The 17,888-nt window shown below is 50.2% G+C and overlaps 1 protein-coding gene across 3 annotated transcripts in view; it reads right to left on the bottom strand.

Annotated features, from left to right (window-relative positions):
* The window catches only part of Dac (dachshund family transcription factor), a 182,777-nt gene extending 164,892 nt beyond the window's left edge, over window positions 1–17,885 (bottom strand). The window contains exon 1 of one of the 3 annotated variants that reach the window (XM_077417621.1): window positions 16,156–17,885. In XM_077417621.1, the coding sequence (XP_077273747.1) occupies window positions 16,156–16,946 (791 nt within the window). In that variant the 5' untranslated portion in view covers window positions 16,947–17,885. The remainder of the gene's footprint in view (window positions 1–16,155) is intronic. The other 2 variants (XM_077417618.1, XM_077417620.1) reach the window with 2 other exon arrangements.
* Between the last annotated feature and the right edge of the window lie 3 nt (window positions 17,886–17,888).

Below are 17,888 nucleotides of genomic sequence, written 5' to 3'. Positions count from 1 at the left end.
TTTTAAGGGGTCCGAAACCGTACCTGCCGACTTCCTCTGCGCCCGTTATACACCGTGGCCTCAATGTTACGGCCCGGACGAAATGTTACTCGATCCGCGTGAAATCCTGATTGTTCCATCGCCAGGGCGTTTGTACTTTCGGTCGGACAAGACAAAGTCATTTCCACCTTGCAGAGAAGAAGGATCGAATCTCGTAGCGACGACGTGGGGTACGGGCAATCATTAACGAATCGTTATCGTTCCGCCCTGGCTCGGGGCCGGAACCGAGCTCTCGAAACAAAACCATTAATGATTTCTATTTGTATTCGTCCGTTTCGCTCGTTTCGTAAGGGGGAGGAGGAGGCGGGGGAGAGGGCCCCGGGTCTCGGGACCAAGTCCCCAGTGAATTATGTGAGAAGTTAGCTTATTTTCGTTAAGCCGAACTCCCGCGGCGCGAACAAATCGTCTTTCGCTGCCGCTTCTCGAGACTGGGCTTTGTTTTTCCTCTTGTTGGCCCTTTAGCTTTCCGTGCGATATCGCTTTCTCGCTCGCTCGTTTTAAACTGGCGCGAGGGGCATCGCGCGTCGAGTCATCGTCAACCTTTCGCCAACACTTATCACCTGTCCACGTGTCATCGTCTACATATATCAAGAGCTATCCAACAAAATTCTTCAAACAGCTGAGAGAATCGTAGATCACGTCTGTTAATTATGAATACGTTAATTGATTTATCGGATAAGCTTTACATTCATCGCGTTACCGAGACATATTTGCTATTCGATAATATTAATATTAAGTATCGAAAAATCACATATGAGATATCGTTCCATGACGACCGGCGGCCTATCGCCTCCGAGCCATTCTCGGCTGAAAACAAATTTAACGACCGACACTGTTCGCGCTTTGCATCCCAATAGAGTGGTAGGGAAGGTAAGACGGAGACGAGACGGCGACGTGGTGGATAGACAGGGAGCGGAGAACGTAGAATGAAGTAAAGTAGGAAGAGATGCGAGAGGAGCGAAGGAGAGCGGGGAGGAAGCGAGAGAGGAAGAGAGCGCGTTGCGTTTCGCGCGCATATATTTCGTTTTCTGTTGTTGCCTGAGAAAACAGACGGTCGGGCCATGGCCGACCATCGGCCCGTCAAAGTAGGGCCCTCCTCGTTCTCTTCCTTACACGTATCCCGGACCCGCCGCAGTGCCCTTCCTTCTCTTCCTTAAAGCCGGGCAATCGCTTCTCTCCCCCTCCCTCCCGCCCTTCCTCGCTCTCGCCCGCTCGTCTCGACGCTCGGCGAGCTCCTCTCGTTATTTATTAGCAATCGCGAGGAGTGATGCGCCTAAACCAATATCGTCAGAGGCGCCGCGCTCGATGTTGGCTGCCCGTTGAGAACGATGACGGTAGTAATGACGATGACGACGATCATGGCACGGCGTCGGTACGATTTTCCCCCTCGCCTCGCGGGATATCGCAGGACGTAGATACATATAACGGCTGGTATATATCAGGCGCGCGTATCATCTGTGAAAACATCTCTGCTAATTGGCGCTCAATATTTATTGTAATTTCAAACACGTGAGCTCGCGCCGGGACCGCCTCCGTCGAGCGCCTCTCTATCTCTCTCTCGTAAGAGCCGGTGCTCCGTTCCCTGCCCGGTGCCCGGGCGTTTTACGACCTTGTTGAACCGTGGATTTATTCCTTCGCAATAGGCGATCCGTATCGCGGACTCGAAACGCGAAGAAATTCATTCGCCCTCTCGTTAACCTTCCGATCGTGTCGCGTCATTTGCATCCTACGTCAAACCTCCTATTTAGAATGATAACGGACATTTTTACGTCGACTAATAGCGCGCAATCGTCGACATAATGATACGAGATTCTTTCAGCTTGCGAAGGATCGACACGCCCGAAGGAACTGATATTTCGTGTGAGATTGTGTTCGCGACACGAAAGTACAATGTTAGAGATTGATATACGCGCGCGTTTGGAAGTATCTGATGGTTCGCACGCGAGAGGAGATATCACAGAGTACCATCACTACTCTCGTGTTCCAATTTACATCAAATCAGGAAGACAAGCTGAGAGAAGGACTCGGGAGCGCAAGAGTTGCCCACGTAGAGAGACAGGCCGAACGTAGCGCGAGATTCTCTCCCTTTCTTTCTCTCTCTCTCTCTCTCTCTCTCTCTCTCTCTCTCTCTCTCTCTCTCTCTCTCTCTCGCTCCCTCTCTGAATATACCTGGATGTAACCTCGGAGGCACTGACAGAAAGCGACCCGCCCACAAAAGTAATCTCGCCCTCGGTCGAGAGAGAAAGAGAAAAAGCCACACCTGATTCATCAGCGAGGAATAAATCGAAAGACGAAAGAGCCAAAAACAAAACGATTCACCCACCGCGTATAGTTCCCGCTCTTTTCTTATCCCCCACCTCTTCGCCCTTCGCGTATATCTCTCACATCTACCTCACCTTCTCACGTGGTCCACTCGGTAATTCCGAAATGATGCATCCCGGGACCGTTTCCTCCGCGCGTCTAATGCACCACGAGGAAACAAACGGATCCACGTGTGTAGGTGTAGCTCGCCTCTCTCTCTCTCGCTCTTCCTCCCTCTCTCTCTCTCTTCTCCTCAATCGAGGCTCGGCCAGGTACGCCCCGACTATCCGTATATAAATTACCTTTTTAATTTCCCGCCAAGACAAATGATTTAATTTATTCTATCAATTATCGATGGAGCGAGGCGCGGCGGCGCGAGGACGGGTGCATGGGATCGGATTGGCGGGAGGGGTGGGCTTGTTTGGTTTTCATTTCGATTCGTCGATATCTGATCGGCAGTGAATCTCTTTCGCCCGTGTCCCTCGATCGTCGATCTCGCTTATTCTCTTTCTCTCTTTCTCGTTCTCTCTCCCTCTCTCGATACCCGACGCGGCCCAGCCTTTCTTCTTTTCATTCTCTACGCTACTATGTTGCGTATACACCGAACGGCAGCCGCAACGGCTTCTTGTTTGCCCGAAGCAGCCTCGTTCGATCGACCTGGCACCTTCGTCCCTCCCGCCACTTGTCCGGACCTTTCGTCGCGAAGCGAGGAACAACCTCTCGGCCTCGTCCGGCCGATGAAACGTCTATTAACATGAGGAACGATCAGTGATACGGAACGAAAAAAAGCATGTCCTCGCCTCGCCATCTCTCGTCGAGATCGATCCCAGATCTCAAATCGATCTCGCGCGGCGCGTAGATACAGGTGGAAAAAAAGTTTAAAGAATGTTTCGCGTCCGATGCGTCGAGAACGGTAAACCGCGTGCACTCGTGCGCGCGCTCTCGTTGCGCCATATATCGCGCTCGCGCGGCGATGCGCGGGGAAAACGAGATTCGACAAGAAAACTTCGCGGCCAGGCCAGGGAGGAGACGATCGAAGCGTAGGATACACGTCCGAGATTGAAACGGCCATTAGGTACCGAATCGACCGGATGATGTATGCGCGTGTACGTACGATGTACGCGCGGCCGATAAAAGCAACGGCGAAAAAAGGGGAAAGGCTGCGCATATAGGTGCGCGGAAGACTCCAAGCTAGATGAGTAGATACGCATGCAACGCGCGAATTATGAGCGCCGAGCCGATAAAATCGGGAACGAGCGCTCGCGAGCGGTCGCGCGTACAATGCGTTGAACAAAGGCCCAATGAGGGGAGAGAGGGGGGAAAGCCGCGTCGCTGAGACATATGTTTCCACGGGTATAAGACGCGGCCGAGACTGCTCTCGGAACCGGTTCGACGTGTATTCCGGGCTCTCTCTTTCTCCCGGGCTAGGTCAGTTATTCAAAAACTGAAATATCGCCTCATTAACGGCGGCAGCTCGTTTGCGAACTTTCTTAAGGGACTGGAATACATGTGGCCGCGTCGCGCCGCGTCGCGCCGCGCGTCGTCCTTCGGCGTCGTCACGTCGTCGTCACATCGCCACGGATTCACCGGAAGCAGAATGTCGATCGCGAGAGCGATCAATTTAACTAAAATCAGCCAACTTCCGAAAACATTTGACGCGTGTCCGCGTGAACGTAACGTATGTATGTACATTTTTTCATCTTTCGAATATAGATTTAAAGATTTGTTAAATTAAAGTGGTTCCGTGCTATATTTACTCTCATCTCGATTAGTAGCAAGTATACAATTAATCTTAAACATCTTATGAAACGCTGCGCGATATATACGCTCAAGTGTCTACGCACGCGGTGAGAAATGAAAACGAGAAAAAAAGGGCAAGAAACGCGGGAAAAAGGGGCAGATGGTGGGGTCCGCCTAAGAGTACCGCGGTCAAGGGAAAAGAAGAGAAGAGAAGAATGAGAGTAAGCAATATCCGCGCCGACAAAACTACTCGCTCTCTCGAGCGACGACGGATGGACAGACGGACGCAACGGAATTCTCCGGCTCTCCTATTTCTGCGTCCGTTTTCTTTAGCTCGCTCTCATATCCGAAATTGGCCGAGCAGAAGAATCCCGTAATACACGCACGCACACACGCACACACGCACACGCACGCACACACACACACACACGCACGCACGCACGCACGCACGCACACAAACACACACACACACACACACACACACACACATCGCATGTATAGAATCCCCCCAACATGCGGGATCAAGTTTACACAATGCTGATATTTCCGCGGGCAACGGTTGTCTAAACTCCTCTGGCGGCGTGAGATACGATCGAGTCAACGAGGAGCCGGCGTTCATGTATCGTACGTGTGGTTACGGACGAAACCGCGTATTAAGTTAACGGCAACACACTCGGATGCGTTTAAAAGCGCGCGTCGTACGGTTCTTCTCGCATCTCGCGGAAGTTCGGGTATCTATCATCTGTCGATAGATAAATAATTCAGCGGGATATTACACGCGAGGCTCGCAGGTGTTTAAGTTACGATCGTTTTCTGGCGTACGCGTATAGCCGCGCGGTATACTCCCGGCCGCCACGGGGACGCCTGCGATTTATCTTGCGGCCCGTTTTCGAGTACCCCGTATAGTACTCCAGATTACGCCCGAGACTCTTCTGCGATTAATCATCATTTCGCCGCGATTAAAGGCCCAATTAAGTCCCGTTTTTGCAAGTCTGATTGTCCCAGGATCGCCCGGCGTATCGTACACCCTCCTCCCGGTACGTACTCGAGCACGCACAGCGCTCGGTTAGCTAGTCTAGGCCGGTCTTATCTCGCGCGATGTGCGCGAATTAAAATGTACTTTATGGCCTGTGTCAGGCGATAATAATCGCCCAAGACACCGCGCGAAGATCCGCCGCCCCCGCCGCTGTCTTCTCGCGAACGCAGTCCGGTATGTATGTACGCGCACGCTCTCAACGTTTCGGATCGTCAGCGGGATTGAAAAGAAATCGGCGCGGCCGGCGCGGTTGTTATCGCGATCGAACGTGCGATCGGCAAAGCACGTCGGAAAACGTAAAGTTGGTAATTGAAGCAATTTCAACGGCCTACGGCCCATAACTTTTCTCGCAAAACGTCACGATCGTGCACAATCATCCTATAATTTATTCGCAGCGCGATGCGGTTCGATCCTCGCTTCTTGTCGCGATCCGACGTCGCGGTACATATATGTATCGTATACCGTAACGCCATTGGAGATTAAATCATTTAATGGACTCGGCTTTTTCATCGATCGATGAAGGCACAAACGGCATCGCGAATTCTCTCGAGATTTTGACAATTAAACCAAAACAAACGCCGCCCGTGATCATTTTCTTTGCTTTTGCCGGATAGCTCTGCCCAGAGAAGACGCCATAACGAGCGACGTTGATAAATAGCGAACGCTTTCGAGAGCCAGAATCCCGCGTAATTACATGCCTATGCTCGCTCGTGGATACTCGCCGTGCGCAACAGTCAAGATTCTCCAGCGAACAGATCGTTTTGTTCGATTCTATATCTCGATCGAAAATTATCCTCGATTATTCTTGAGATATTAACATCAATTCTTAATACGTTAACCGCTATGAATTAACAGTAGTCTGAAATTAATAAATTTCTTTTTATAAACTCACGGTTCATGTGTAACCCCCTAAATGTAATATAATATCTTTTTACTTTCAGGCTGAGTTATTAAAAAGTTTTCTTAACTCCGTGTCATTCACTCTGTTGCATCCGCCCTAATTAACTCACGCTCATCGCGATTCGTTATCGCTCGGGCCCCTCGTCAGAGCGACAAATATGGCGAACACCTGCCTGCGGAATCGTCGCTGACGCGATCGACGAGCCGATCGGATATACCGGAGTGGATAACGCGATATCCACGCCACTGCGAACACGACGTGGTCGGATGTATCAATGTCAAGCGCTAATAACACCTCGGCTGCTCGTTCGCGGGCCCCCGAACTGTGTGTAACAACAACGGCTGGCAGCTAATTCCGAACAATGATATAATTACATATTATTCGTCGTTATCTCGAGTACGCGCGGCGTACACAGCGAGCGAATTGAAAGGTTGCGCGTTACACGACGACCGGCTAGGTACGGCCGACGATGAGAAGTAATTCACGATACGCTGGAAAACGTAAATTAAGATGGAACTTTTTTGTCGAACGTATATTAAAAACTTTCCGGTGAGCAACCGCGCGAGAAATTCACCGTCCGTCGACCGTGATTAAAAATTAGGCTTAACTTAAGTGGCAAAAAGAGGTAATCTAACAATCGTTATAGTCGGTGCTTTGAAGAAAGCCCGATCGCAATTAGAAGTTTAAATAGCAAAAAGAAATCGAAGATCGGAGTAGCCGGAGGATCGCGCCATTCGCTTCTTTTTCGGTCATCGTCGGAGAGGTCGTATATTTGCATGCTGTTATGCTTGGATTGGGAGTACATGCACGGGAGGGTGCCCCTCCTCTTTCGTCGATCTCGTCGAGATCGCCTAGATCGCGGAGAGAGGAAGGAAGATGGAATCGGATGATTCACTCCACGAGATTACACCAGAAATGGCGTGCCGGTCTAGAGCCGGTTCCCTTCGCCGGGCTCGCCGAGATCGCGATGCCGTGTTAATGAAAGGGTAATTTCGACTGATGCCAAAAACGATTCGGACTCGAGTCGCGGCTGTCGAATGCATATTTCTGCGCAAGCTTAATAGCGCCCGGCGAGCTCGTTGATTTAAAATAAATATCCTGGCATACGCGATATATCGCACAAAATCGCAAAACGTACCACAATCCACGATAACAATCGCGTACATTACCGCCTGTATTTCGAAACTAACATGCAATCGCCCATTTTTTTCTTTACTTAGAAGATGTCCGATTTTCAACGACAAAATCTCAAACAGAATTGTACGCAAATCGCGTAATCTAGAGATAAATGGATCACCGTCCAATCTAGGTCCGCGCGTAACGATCGATAATAGTTATCGGCGGTTATCTCGCCTTCCTCTTCCATCTCGCTCTCTCCTGCCTCGTCAACAACAACTATGAAGACTATCAAGAAGAACCTAAAGGCACTAACTTCGTCGCGGATTCTCGCGTAACTTTCTCTCGATCGATATCTCCCAGTCACGCGGTATTTATCCCGTAAGCCTACATTCGCAAGCCTACTATTCGTACGCGAAAGGGAAAAGCGCGTAAACGGTCGTGCGTAAAACTGAGGTATCCGCTATCGCCGGAAGACGTACATAGAAGAACGAGTGAGAGAAAGAAAAAAGGTGGGAAAAAGACAGAGAGAGAGAAAGAGAAAGAACTAGAGATGACGAGCCCTGCGGAGGAAGAAGGAGCGGAATACCAAGGAGGAGAGGTGGCATGCGTGCATCACGCGACCGGACCGCACGCGTGTAAAGATGGCTCCTCCTCGCCTCGTCCGCTCGCCCGACAAACCGGCAAACGCCGGTCGAGTTGGCTGACTGGGCTGACTGGGCTGACGACTCGCAGCTTGGGCACCCTTCAAGGGTATATCACAGGGGCTATCAGGCGTCTATGTACGTAAGATCGACTCGACATCGAGTGTAGGGATCATTACTATAGGAGCAGCTACCCGAGAGCCCGATTTTGATTGACGCGCGACGTTGCGCCAAACTCGGCGGCACGCGAGCCAAACAGACTTGAGCTGCCGCGCTGCCTCCACGATCGGCACCGATTTCGCCCCGGTCCTACAACGCGATACGAAGGCGCTCCGAAACCGTCTCCGGGTAGTACTCGCGAGTATCCTATCGTAACACTCTTATCCACGATCGTGGATAACAAACGAAGAAAGTAAATCACGTTAATTACAGGCCAGGTATGATGCTAATCGCGACGTTTGCGCAATCGATCCGGATAAGCATATAGCTCGAGACGAGCGTATACGAGTTCTAACAACGACTTGATTTCTCTTAAACGCCCAAGTTCTAACTGCCACCTAAAGCTTCTCCGGGTGGTCTCGTGCGTCGTTTAATTACCGTATGTAACGAGTTGGAGTGGCTAGCGTGCACACGAAGGCGCCCCCTCCTCTCTCGCGAAAGGGGTGCGATATGCTCGCTGACGTCGTCCACGAATCACTCGAAATTACGGTGTATCGTTGTGACAGGCCGCCTCGCGAAAGACGGAAAGGGCGCCTTTCGTGCAGTTTGCATATACAATCGCTCGACCACCGCCGCGCCGACGAAAACTTGAAATTCGTTCGGACTATGGCATTCCGACGTGAGACGACGACGACGACGACGGCGGCGACGACTATTATAATGCCACAGCGATATTACCGGGTGACGCATAATTGTGGCAATTACACAACGCCACCGACCAACGCGGCGTTTTCGCCGATTAAGAAGCTCTCTTACGTCGCGTATACCTTTCGTAATTCTGCGCTTACAAGAAAATATATATCAGCAAACGTATAGTTATCTAGTTGAGATATTTGCTAGTTAATAGTAATTCGATGATCGAGCGGTGCGTATCTCTCGTCGGAATGTCTCTCATATCATTTCCAACCAATCGATCACTTATAAATTATATATGTGAAACGGATATTTTATTATACCGTTGCGAATCGAATTGATATAAACTCGATATATTTCAACATTCAAATGCGACCAAGGCAACGCTAGACGAGACAAGCGGTTTACCTTTTCACGACTGACATCGCAAATAACGATATCGTGAAGATAATAACTTGGTCTAGGTATGCAAACACAAACACAAAGAATATAGAATAAAAAGACGGCGGAAGAAACTAATCGTCTAATGCGAATCTCTAACTATCGGATATGAGCGATTACGATAATAAGAAAGCAATATAGTCGAGATAGGATTCGTACTGACCCTCGGATCGATTCCGTTAAATCTCAGGCCGCATAAAATTGTTGCCGTAAAGGATTTACGGACCCGAGCGCGCCGGTAGCACGACACGTCCACGACGAGACCCGGCTACTATCGAGGCACGGCTTACTCGACGTGAACACGCGATTGCATGTACAAACGCGGGATTCTTAAACGTGTCTCCCGAGGGAGACGGTTAAGAGCCCGCCGCGTCGAATGTTTTCCGTAATGCGGGGACACGATACCGTAAGAGATCCATAAGACAATATCGATTGGAGAAAGGAAATGCTTTATCGCGGTCTATATTTATTACTTTATGTAAACCTTTCGCTTAAAAAGTCTCTTTCAGTCCGTCCTATCGTTTATAATGAGACACGATCGTCCTACTGATACAAAGAGAAGAGATTTTCAAGAGATTTGTCGATCTGTCAATCAATCTATCGCTTGAATTTTTGCGAATTTATGTGCGCTATGTTATTGCTACGTGTAATGAATATTCGCGTACTTGTTCGACAGGAACGTTTCTAATCTGGAGCAACGATAAAAACAGAGAAGGATTAAGGACCCTTGTTTCGCTCGGTGAGTTGTTGTTAGGTTTCACCGGCCTATCGCGGCGAGTGAGAAAGATGCGCTCTTGGGGATAGTTCTTTACGAGGGTGGCGGCGTTCGCAACGAGGGGAAATGACGAAATGGGACTCGTGGGTACCGCTGCCACAATCAGCTGTTTTAATGTGGGTCACTGGCTCGCACAGAAACAATCGATTTTGGCTCCTGCGATGCGATGCGGGGGCCAATGTTAAAAGTATGTTACGCAACCCGAACGCTTCCGTCAACGACGAAACGTTCCGGCCGACGCGACCCCGCCAATCTTGCCGCGGCGTGCGCCTATCTCGAGAATCGATTTGCGCGTCGACAGAAAAATCTGCTTTCGAAATAAAATATATGAAAGATCGGATGTATATAGCCTGCATTCGACCGTCAGATAATGTACGCTAAAATAATTTAAAAGTTGTACGTACAATGTAATTAAAAAAGATATTTGAATCTGTTTATACCTCTTTGATCTAATAAGTACAGAATAATACAGAAATGTTAAAAAATATGATACTACTAAAATTATAAATGATATAATTTTATCGAGCGCGGAGCGTACGATTCGCACGCGTTAATTCAAAACGTATATATCATATATAATTTTAGCAATAATTTTAGCAATATCGACTTTTGTCAAAAGAATCGATTTGTCTTGTAAATAATGAGAAATGACGGGAGAAACTAACTGCGGTTCGATCGAACCGTATCCATCGGCCCATCATGATTGGCGAGAATACGCGTTAACGGCGCGGCAGGAAATACAAAATACCAGCGCCGTATCGGCGCAACAGTCGCGTATTTAACGCCCTAAATTGGGAGCCTTTCTCAGGTTCCGTCGAGCACACGGCACGATAGAAGAACGCATCGGGGAACGCCGAAAGGGAAACGCGGAACGGGAGCCTGGCGCCATTGCGATACAATACACGGGGCCCCGATGACTTGCATTTGTATCTCGCCATCAAGAGGCCCCGTGATTATAGCCATGGGCCCGCTCGCATCCTGCTCTCTCTCCCGGCTCTCCTCTCCTTTCTGGACGTATCGTACACGGGTTCCCATCGTCTTCGAGAAACGATCTCATCTTACCGCATGCAGACGGCCGGCAGACGATGCAGAGATCGCGATAATAATATTGTGACTTTATCGTTGCACGCGCAGCCAACACATATTCTCCTCTCCCTGCCTGGGATGCAAATTAACACTCTCCTTAATTGCTTCGTACTCGCGCAATTAGAATACGCGCCATTCTGATTACTCAGACGCCTCGCGATCCACTCAATACCGATAGAGTGACGATTGAACGTTTCGCATTGAATTTAGAAAAGATAGAGATGACATAATCGCGTGTATTCCAAACTTTATAAGTTTTCTGAGAAGAAGAAGGAATAAAAGATACGGATATCTTATGTCTCGCTACATCGGTCGGCCATCTTTGGAAGCGTAGAAGCGGACAGCGGCGTTAAAAAGGGGGTAAAGTACGGAGAAACAACGAGAGAAAGAGCGGTAAGGTGGGTGGGCGGGTAGCTCGGTTTTAATCCTTCTTGTTTGTCTTTGCATTAATTATCCAGAATTAAGAACGCTGCCCGGCCGCGGCGCCGCGCGCAGCCGGATTACTGGCTTTATTATTACTCGTTGCAGATTATTAATTACCGAGAATTACGAGCGAAGCGCGGGAGTAGGCTGGGTGGTGATGGCGGACGGCACCGGGGATGGGGGAGGCGACGGACGGATGCTGGGAAGAAAGCCACCCCTCTCAGATTTGTGTTTTCAATTAATTTCCGTAAATTAAGAACGATTGTAAGAAGGAGATTAGTGACCGCTGGCCGCGTGCTTCGAGGACTGTGAGAATTCCATAAATGGAGAAGGCCGCTCCGTGCTCCGATTTCACCGTCGAGTGGCGTCGAGTAATTAAACAACTCGATAAACTACTGTATCTCGAAGCTGTTAAACCGACAAATAAACGAACAAATGAATAAATGAACGATAACGATGTCATGACCGTTTCATTAAATAGCTCGACTACGAGTTCCGAAATAGCCAATAACGACCATCAGCATCCGGATACGTTACGATGCACTCGGGTTTTCCAATCGAGGCGAAACAGTTCCCGCTTTTTATCAATAAAAAGCCCGAGAGCGCGGCCGTGTTTCGTTACTGATGTATATTATAAAGTTCAAGGCTTATCCGCCTCGCGGTTTTCATCGATTGGAGTTGCCTGAATTATTCTCACGATACTGACGCACAGTAGCGGCGAACGTGCAGACTTCGTTTTCGGTTATGGGATTAATCGACAAGCAGATTTAATGGAGAGACACGCACGCGTGCGCGCATTCACTCACGCACGTCGTGGGTGAGTCTACAAGCGCGTGTACATGCAGGACGGTGGCAACAACATGCGCGTATATCTCGATGAAAAGTAATGCTAACAATGGGGTCATGCGAGCCTTTATAATATCACGCTGGCGGCCCAATTCCCTGCGCAGGATACGTAACGGGGAAAAAAGGCCGAGAGGCCTGCCAGCTGCTGTAAACGATACAATTACCAGATAGATACGTGTTCGTATACAGAGAGAGAGAGAGAGAGAGAGAGAGAGAGAGAGAGAGAAAGAGACAGTGAGAGAGGGGGGAGGAGACGATCATTCTCCACTCGGCGTCGCTATATAGCAAAAGAATCGAGCGATCCCTCTTCTAGACGTCCGTCCGTCAAATAATATCGCGACGCTTCCCGAGAGCGCATAGCCGCGGAGAAAGCACAATCGCGTTCATACGAGGACTTTACCGAGCCCTATTTGTGTATTCGTGCAGTTAACACGAGCGCATAGATATTAAAAGCTTACGTAGCCTATAACCACGCATCGGCGCACGGCAACAACCAGGAGCTGGGAGGAGCGAGCAGAGGAAATAAATATTAATAACGGCTTTCTGCAGCCGTCTCTTTCTCTCTCGCCCTCTCCCCCTCCCCCTCTCTTTCTCCCTCTGTCTCTCTCTGTCTGTCAAGTTCTTGCTCTCCCTCTCCTCACCCCTCTCTTCATTGGTTCTATTCTCTATATACCCCTCCTTTCTCTCTTCCCCTTGCCACCTCTCTCCCCTGTGTCTCTCGCTCTCTCACAATATGTCTGTGCATTGTTAGGGCCATTACGGGAGCCAATTAATCTATGCACAATTTTATAATTAAACGGCTAATAGCGCATAGAATTATAGTCCAGGGCCGCGCGCACTCCCACGTACTTCCAACTGGCTGTTGTTATACCAGGTATACTGAGCGTCGCGCTCGCGCTCGCGCGCGCGATAGGAAGAAGGAAGAATGAAGAAAAATCACGCGTTGCTCTTTTCCCCTCCGTACGTTCTCCCCTATACGATTCTTTTTCCTTCTTTTCTCTTTGTCTCCTCGACGCGACCTCTTTTCGCGAATTCCCAATTAGAGACGCAATTCTGAAAAGGCAGTTTGCGAGGCGAGGCGAGGCGATCGTTGGTTCGTTCGTCCGACCGAGTTAGGCAAATTAATTAGTATAATTGACTCGTCTCGTTAGCTGTGCGCAACGCGGCCGCGTTATTATTTCGTCGCCGATTATCGTAGGGCTCGCATCGACTTACATGATATACGACGCGCGCAATTATTGCAGTCGATTACTTTTCAGTCTGTAACAAGAATATCTGTCGGCGTTCTCGATCAGATAGCGATTTCCCCGTCTCGGATTCACGTCTTCGAACGTGCTCAAACGACGGTGTCTACGGAGAGGAAGTCTCGCGATAAGAAATAAACGCGGCATTTAAAAATACACCACGCCGCAGTAACGATTCACGCATTGTGCGTTCGTTACACGGGACGTCCCGACACGCGTGTCTCCCGCGACTGGTGCGGAGCAACAGTGGAACGAGCTCTCTTTCTCTCTCTCTCTCTCTCTCATTCTCTCGCGGTGTTATAATTTCGCATCCGTCGTTGTCGCCTGCATACCTCGCTTTTTAACACTATTACTGCCCGTGAGCACGAAATACGGCGCGTCCGGTGCAATCGGTTCCGTATCTACGGGCCGCCCGGACGGAACAACGCACCCGGCGCCGCGCGCTATAAACCGCAAGAAAAATCCCCCTGAATTATTGGTGCGGTTCTGGGCGCATGCTGTTGCATCGGTCCGATAGGAGCGTAGAGGCGGCCGGCGCAGGGTCGACGTGCAGCAGCTCTCTAACGTAGGTGTGCAAGTGCATGCGCGCGCGTATTACACCGTCCGCGTTCGGCTGTGTGTTTGGCTCGTCGTAGATGTGGCACGACCGTGTGTACCCGTTTTGCTGCCGCTACTGTTGCCGTGTATTATCAGAATGTAACGACGTCAACGCTACACGCGATCGGACCGCACAGAACGGTCGTGTCGCAGCAGCCTCCTGATCATCCTGTTTTTCGCAATCCCGCCATTTCGCTTTTCTACGATCTCGTTTCTCCGCAATCAGAAAATCGGATGGAAACAGTATCCGAGGATTTTGAAGACAAACTGAAGAACCAAGAACTAGGTTGCTTGCTCGCTTCGTCTTTGATATCATCGCGACGCGATAAACGTAACAAATATTTTTAAGCATATGATCGTCAATACTGATAACGAATCGTGAACTGTTTTTGATATTAGATGCATGATAATTTACAGAAAGAATTTCAAAACCGTTGGCTACAATTATCCGAGAAAGCAATCCTTCATTTTCTATATCATAACATTATTTATAACAGAGACGTAAGATTGTCTAGTGGACAGAGATAATAAAATAACGAAAAAACTGACGATTTTTTAATCAAGCTCAACTCGAACTTGATATCGCGAGGAAGAATAGATTTAGCGAGACGAAAAAAACGTGCTCGAGAAAGGCGAGACCCGCACGAGCCGACGGCTCGCGGAACTCTGTTCTGTGACTGTGACTCCGGATTATTTGGATCCCTGCGATCCCTACGAGCTTCCTCCTTCTACTTCTCGCGCTCGCTCTCTCCTTCTGACTATCTCTAGCTCTTTCACTCCGTCCCTCGGGATATCCCTCGGTTTCCTCTCGCTCGGTCCCTCTCTCCGTGTCGCGTTGAATCCGTTTCCGTTGTGACTGCCGCTGCGCATCGCATGGTGAACAAGTATTGCCCGTTTGCCGCGCGAGATTCGTGGCCCGCCGCGAACACCGAAAAACCTCCGGCCGTATCGTGACAGTTAAACGTAGCGAATGATTAATTTGTCGAGAGTATATCGAGCGAAATTGTCGAGCCTATCGATTAGAACGAAACGTTGATCGATGGGATGAGATCCCGATTGATAGACGACGTCGAGAGGACAACACTTTCCCTGACGACCTTAAATCCCCTCGTTCCGTTTACCATTCCGTTTCGTCTGTCGTCTATCTCGTGGGTGGGGTGCGAGAGAGCTTGTACAACCAGGCTCTCTTCCTCTCGCCCGGCATCCTCTCTTTCTCTCCCTATTCGGGGACGATTCATTCAGAGAAACTGCCGTGAAAGGGACACCTGTTGGCGCGGGAACTCGGTGACAATCCTAGAAACGAGGAGCACGTGCCGCTGCCACACGACTCGGATATCTTAATTCTCTATTGTCGTACGGTGCACCATAACGATTTCGTGAATATTATTTTGCAACCGAGTGCGATAGTGTCTCACATTTCAATGCGACTATCCTGAATGCAAATAATGTTATTCTCGAAACGGCATTCCTTCTAAACCAAAGTGCAATTTCACGATGAGACGCGCTCGTGAACTGCCTGTACAAAAAGGCCTGAGGGTCACCGGGAGCTGTTTTCGACGATGATCAAGTCTTAAGGAGCGATAGGTGGTACACAATTAAAGTACTTTTTGGCGGACTGGTAGCGTGAAAGCCAAGCCAAGGTACGGGGCGAAGATAAAGTGCTGCCCAGCGGCGACACCGTGCGTTATTAATGTATGCGAAGATCGTAGCTTCTGTTCGTAGTAACGGCAGCTAAGAAGCGCGTTGAGGCGCCCAATACGCGAGTGTTATTTCCGGAATCTTCTTCTTCTTTTTCTTTTTATCATATTATCATAAACGGACTGGCATTAATTATGGATAACAGTCGACAAACATCTGCTGAGCGAAATATGGCACGATCGCCACGAGGCAACGTTAAAAAAATTGGTTTCGTCGAGATTACCATTCACGATCTTAAAAAGGCCCTGCTCTCTCCTGCTCTGAATATTCTGCATATCAATCGTCAACTATGAACTTAACGTTCGGGAAGTTAAACAAACACAGTTTTTCTTAATCTAGAAACACCTGCTCGCGAATCGCACGGACCTAACCGACGAACGAGAACTTGACAGATGAGAAGAGAAACGTCAACCTACCTGGCCGTGGTGCAGTCCCTGTAAAGAATGTCGAAGTCCTTGCAGCTGAGCAGCTTGCACCGATTGACGCCGGGCTGGATGGCTCCGAGACCGCGTAGGATCCTCACCTGCTCGACGTTACACACCAACGGCACGATATCCAGTCGCTTGAGCTTCGTGTAGACTGTGTGGAGGCCGCCCACGAGGTGTTTGAGGAACAGCTCGAAGGCCTGAGGCAGACAGAGCATCGTGTCGCCGGCGATAATGAACGCGGCGACCTTTTGGCCGCGGTAGTCGACCAACTTGCACTCGTTGGCGGTAGGATCACTAGTGCTAATCGGCGGTGGACTGTTGTAGGATCTTGGTGGCAGGACCGCGTGATGGGCTGCCATTAGCTCCAGCGGCGAGCCATGGTGTCCGCTGAGCATACCACCGAGCTGGCCCAGCAGTCCCAGTCCCGGCGGCGGCAGTCCCGGCATACGAGGCACCATCCCCGGCGGTGCCCCGGGGCCGCCCCCGGCCGACAACGGCGGCGGACTCAGAGGAAGGCCCTGGGGTGGCGAGCCTCTCGTGGGCGATCCCGGTGTTGGCACACCGCGATGCTGCGATTGCTGCTGCTGATGATCGCGTATCTGATCGCGCCCGTGCGATTGCTGATGAGACGGCGGCGGTTGATGCTGATTGCCGTGGAGCTGTTGCTGCTGTTGCTGGCTCTGCTGCGTCGACGGGCTATGAGGATGTTTCGGACTGCCGGTTACGGGACTGGCACGGCTGCTGTGGTCGGAAGAGCTGTCCATCGCTCCGTGGTCCATGGAGGGTCGGAAACGCGCGTCCCTGTTCTTCCTACAACTCGTAGAGACGACGAGACACTCCGGCACGTTCCTGTCGCCAGCGATACGCTCCGTGCCTCTGACGTTCACGTCGCCGTATCACTGTGTTCGCCCGCTGGCGAATATCAGTACGACTCGAACAATCGAGCGTGGATCGTTTCAATGCATGTTAAAGCCGTTTCTTCCACGATCCTCCTTGCGAGCTCTCGTAGCCGCACCGATAAGTGGCGCGTAAAACGATTCAACCTTTCAAACTAACGTCCATCGAACGTGCTATTTATCATTGCAAATGAGGGTCGTGCGTCTTGGCACAAGTCAGACCGCACGATTTCTTCAGTCTTCACACGCACGTAAACTTCTGTGTTCATAACAAACTTTCGGTCCACTTTCAGTCCACTTTCAGCGCGTATTTGCTTTTCACCGATCCATCGCGAAGATTTAACTTGACGATAACACAACGACGAGGCTGACAACGCGATGACAAATGTCGTCGCGCTGAGTTGGTCAGCGCGAGACGTTAGCACTGGCTCACGACGACGATACCTCCATATCACAAAAAAAAACGGAAAGCGAATCGCGACAACTACACCGGGCTCCAGACGAAACGCGTGAGCACGAGGGAACCGTAACGTGTATACGACTGTGACGATGTCAATGACGAGATGACAGCGAGGAGGAAGACGACGGCGGCGATAACGGTGGCGGCGGCGGCGACGGCGACGGCGACGATGACAACGGAGGCGGCTGCCGCGGTAACTCGCAGGGACGCGCGTCGCTCGTTCTCAAAGTAGCAAACGCTCTCTCGGTCGAGTCGGGAGTATTTCCCTACCCAGTCACAGATGTAATAAATAAAAACATCAGTGGGAGCCCGACAAACGGGGAGGATGGGCGTTCTGTGCGCGCAACCGACTATCCGGTTGGCGG

Source organism: Temnothorax americanus, unplaced genomic scaffold (assembly GCF_048541705.1).
Source record: "Temnothorax americanus isolate GAGA-0224 unplaced genomic scaffold, ASM4854170v1 Scaffold5, whole genome shotgun sequence".
NCBI lineage: Eukaryota > Metazoa > Arthropoda > Insecta > Hymenoptera > Formicidae > Temnothorax > Temnothorax americanus.
This window is presented reverse-complemented; position numbering and strand designations above follow the sequence as displayed.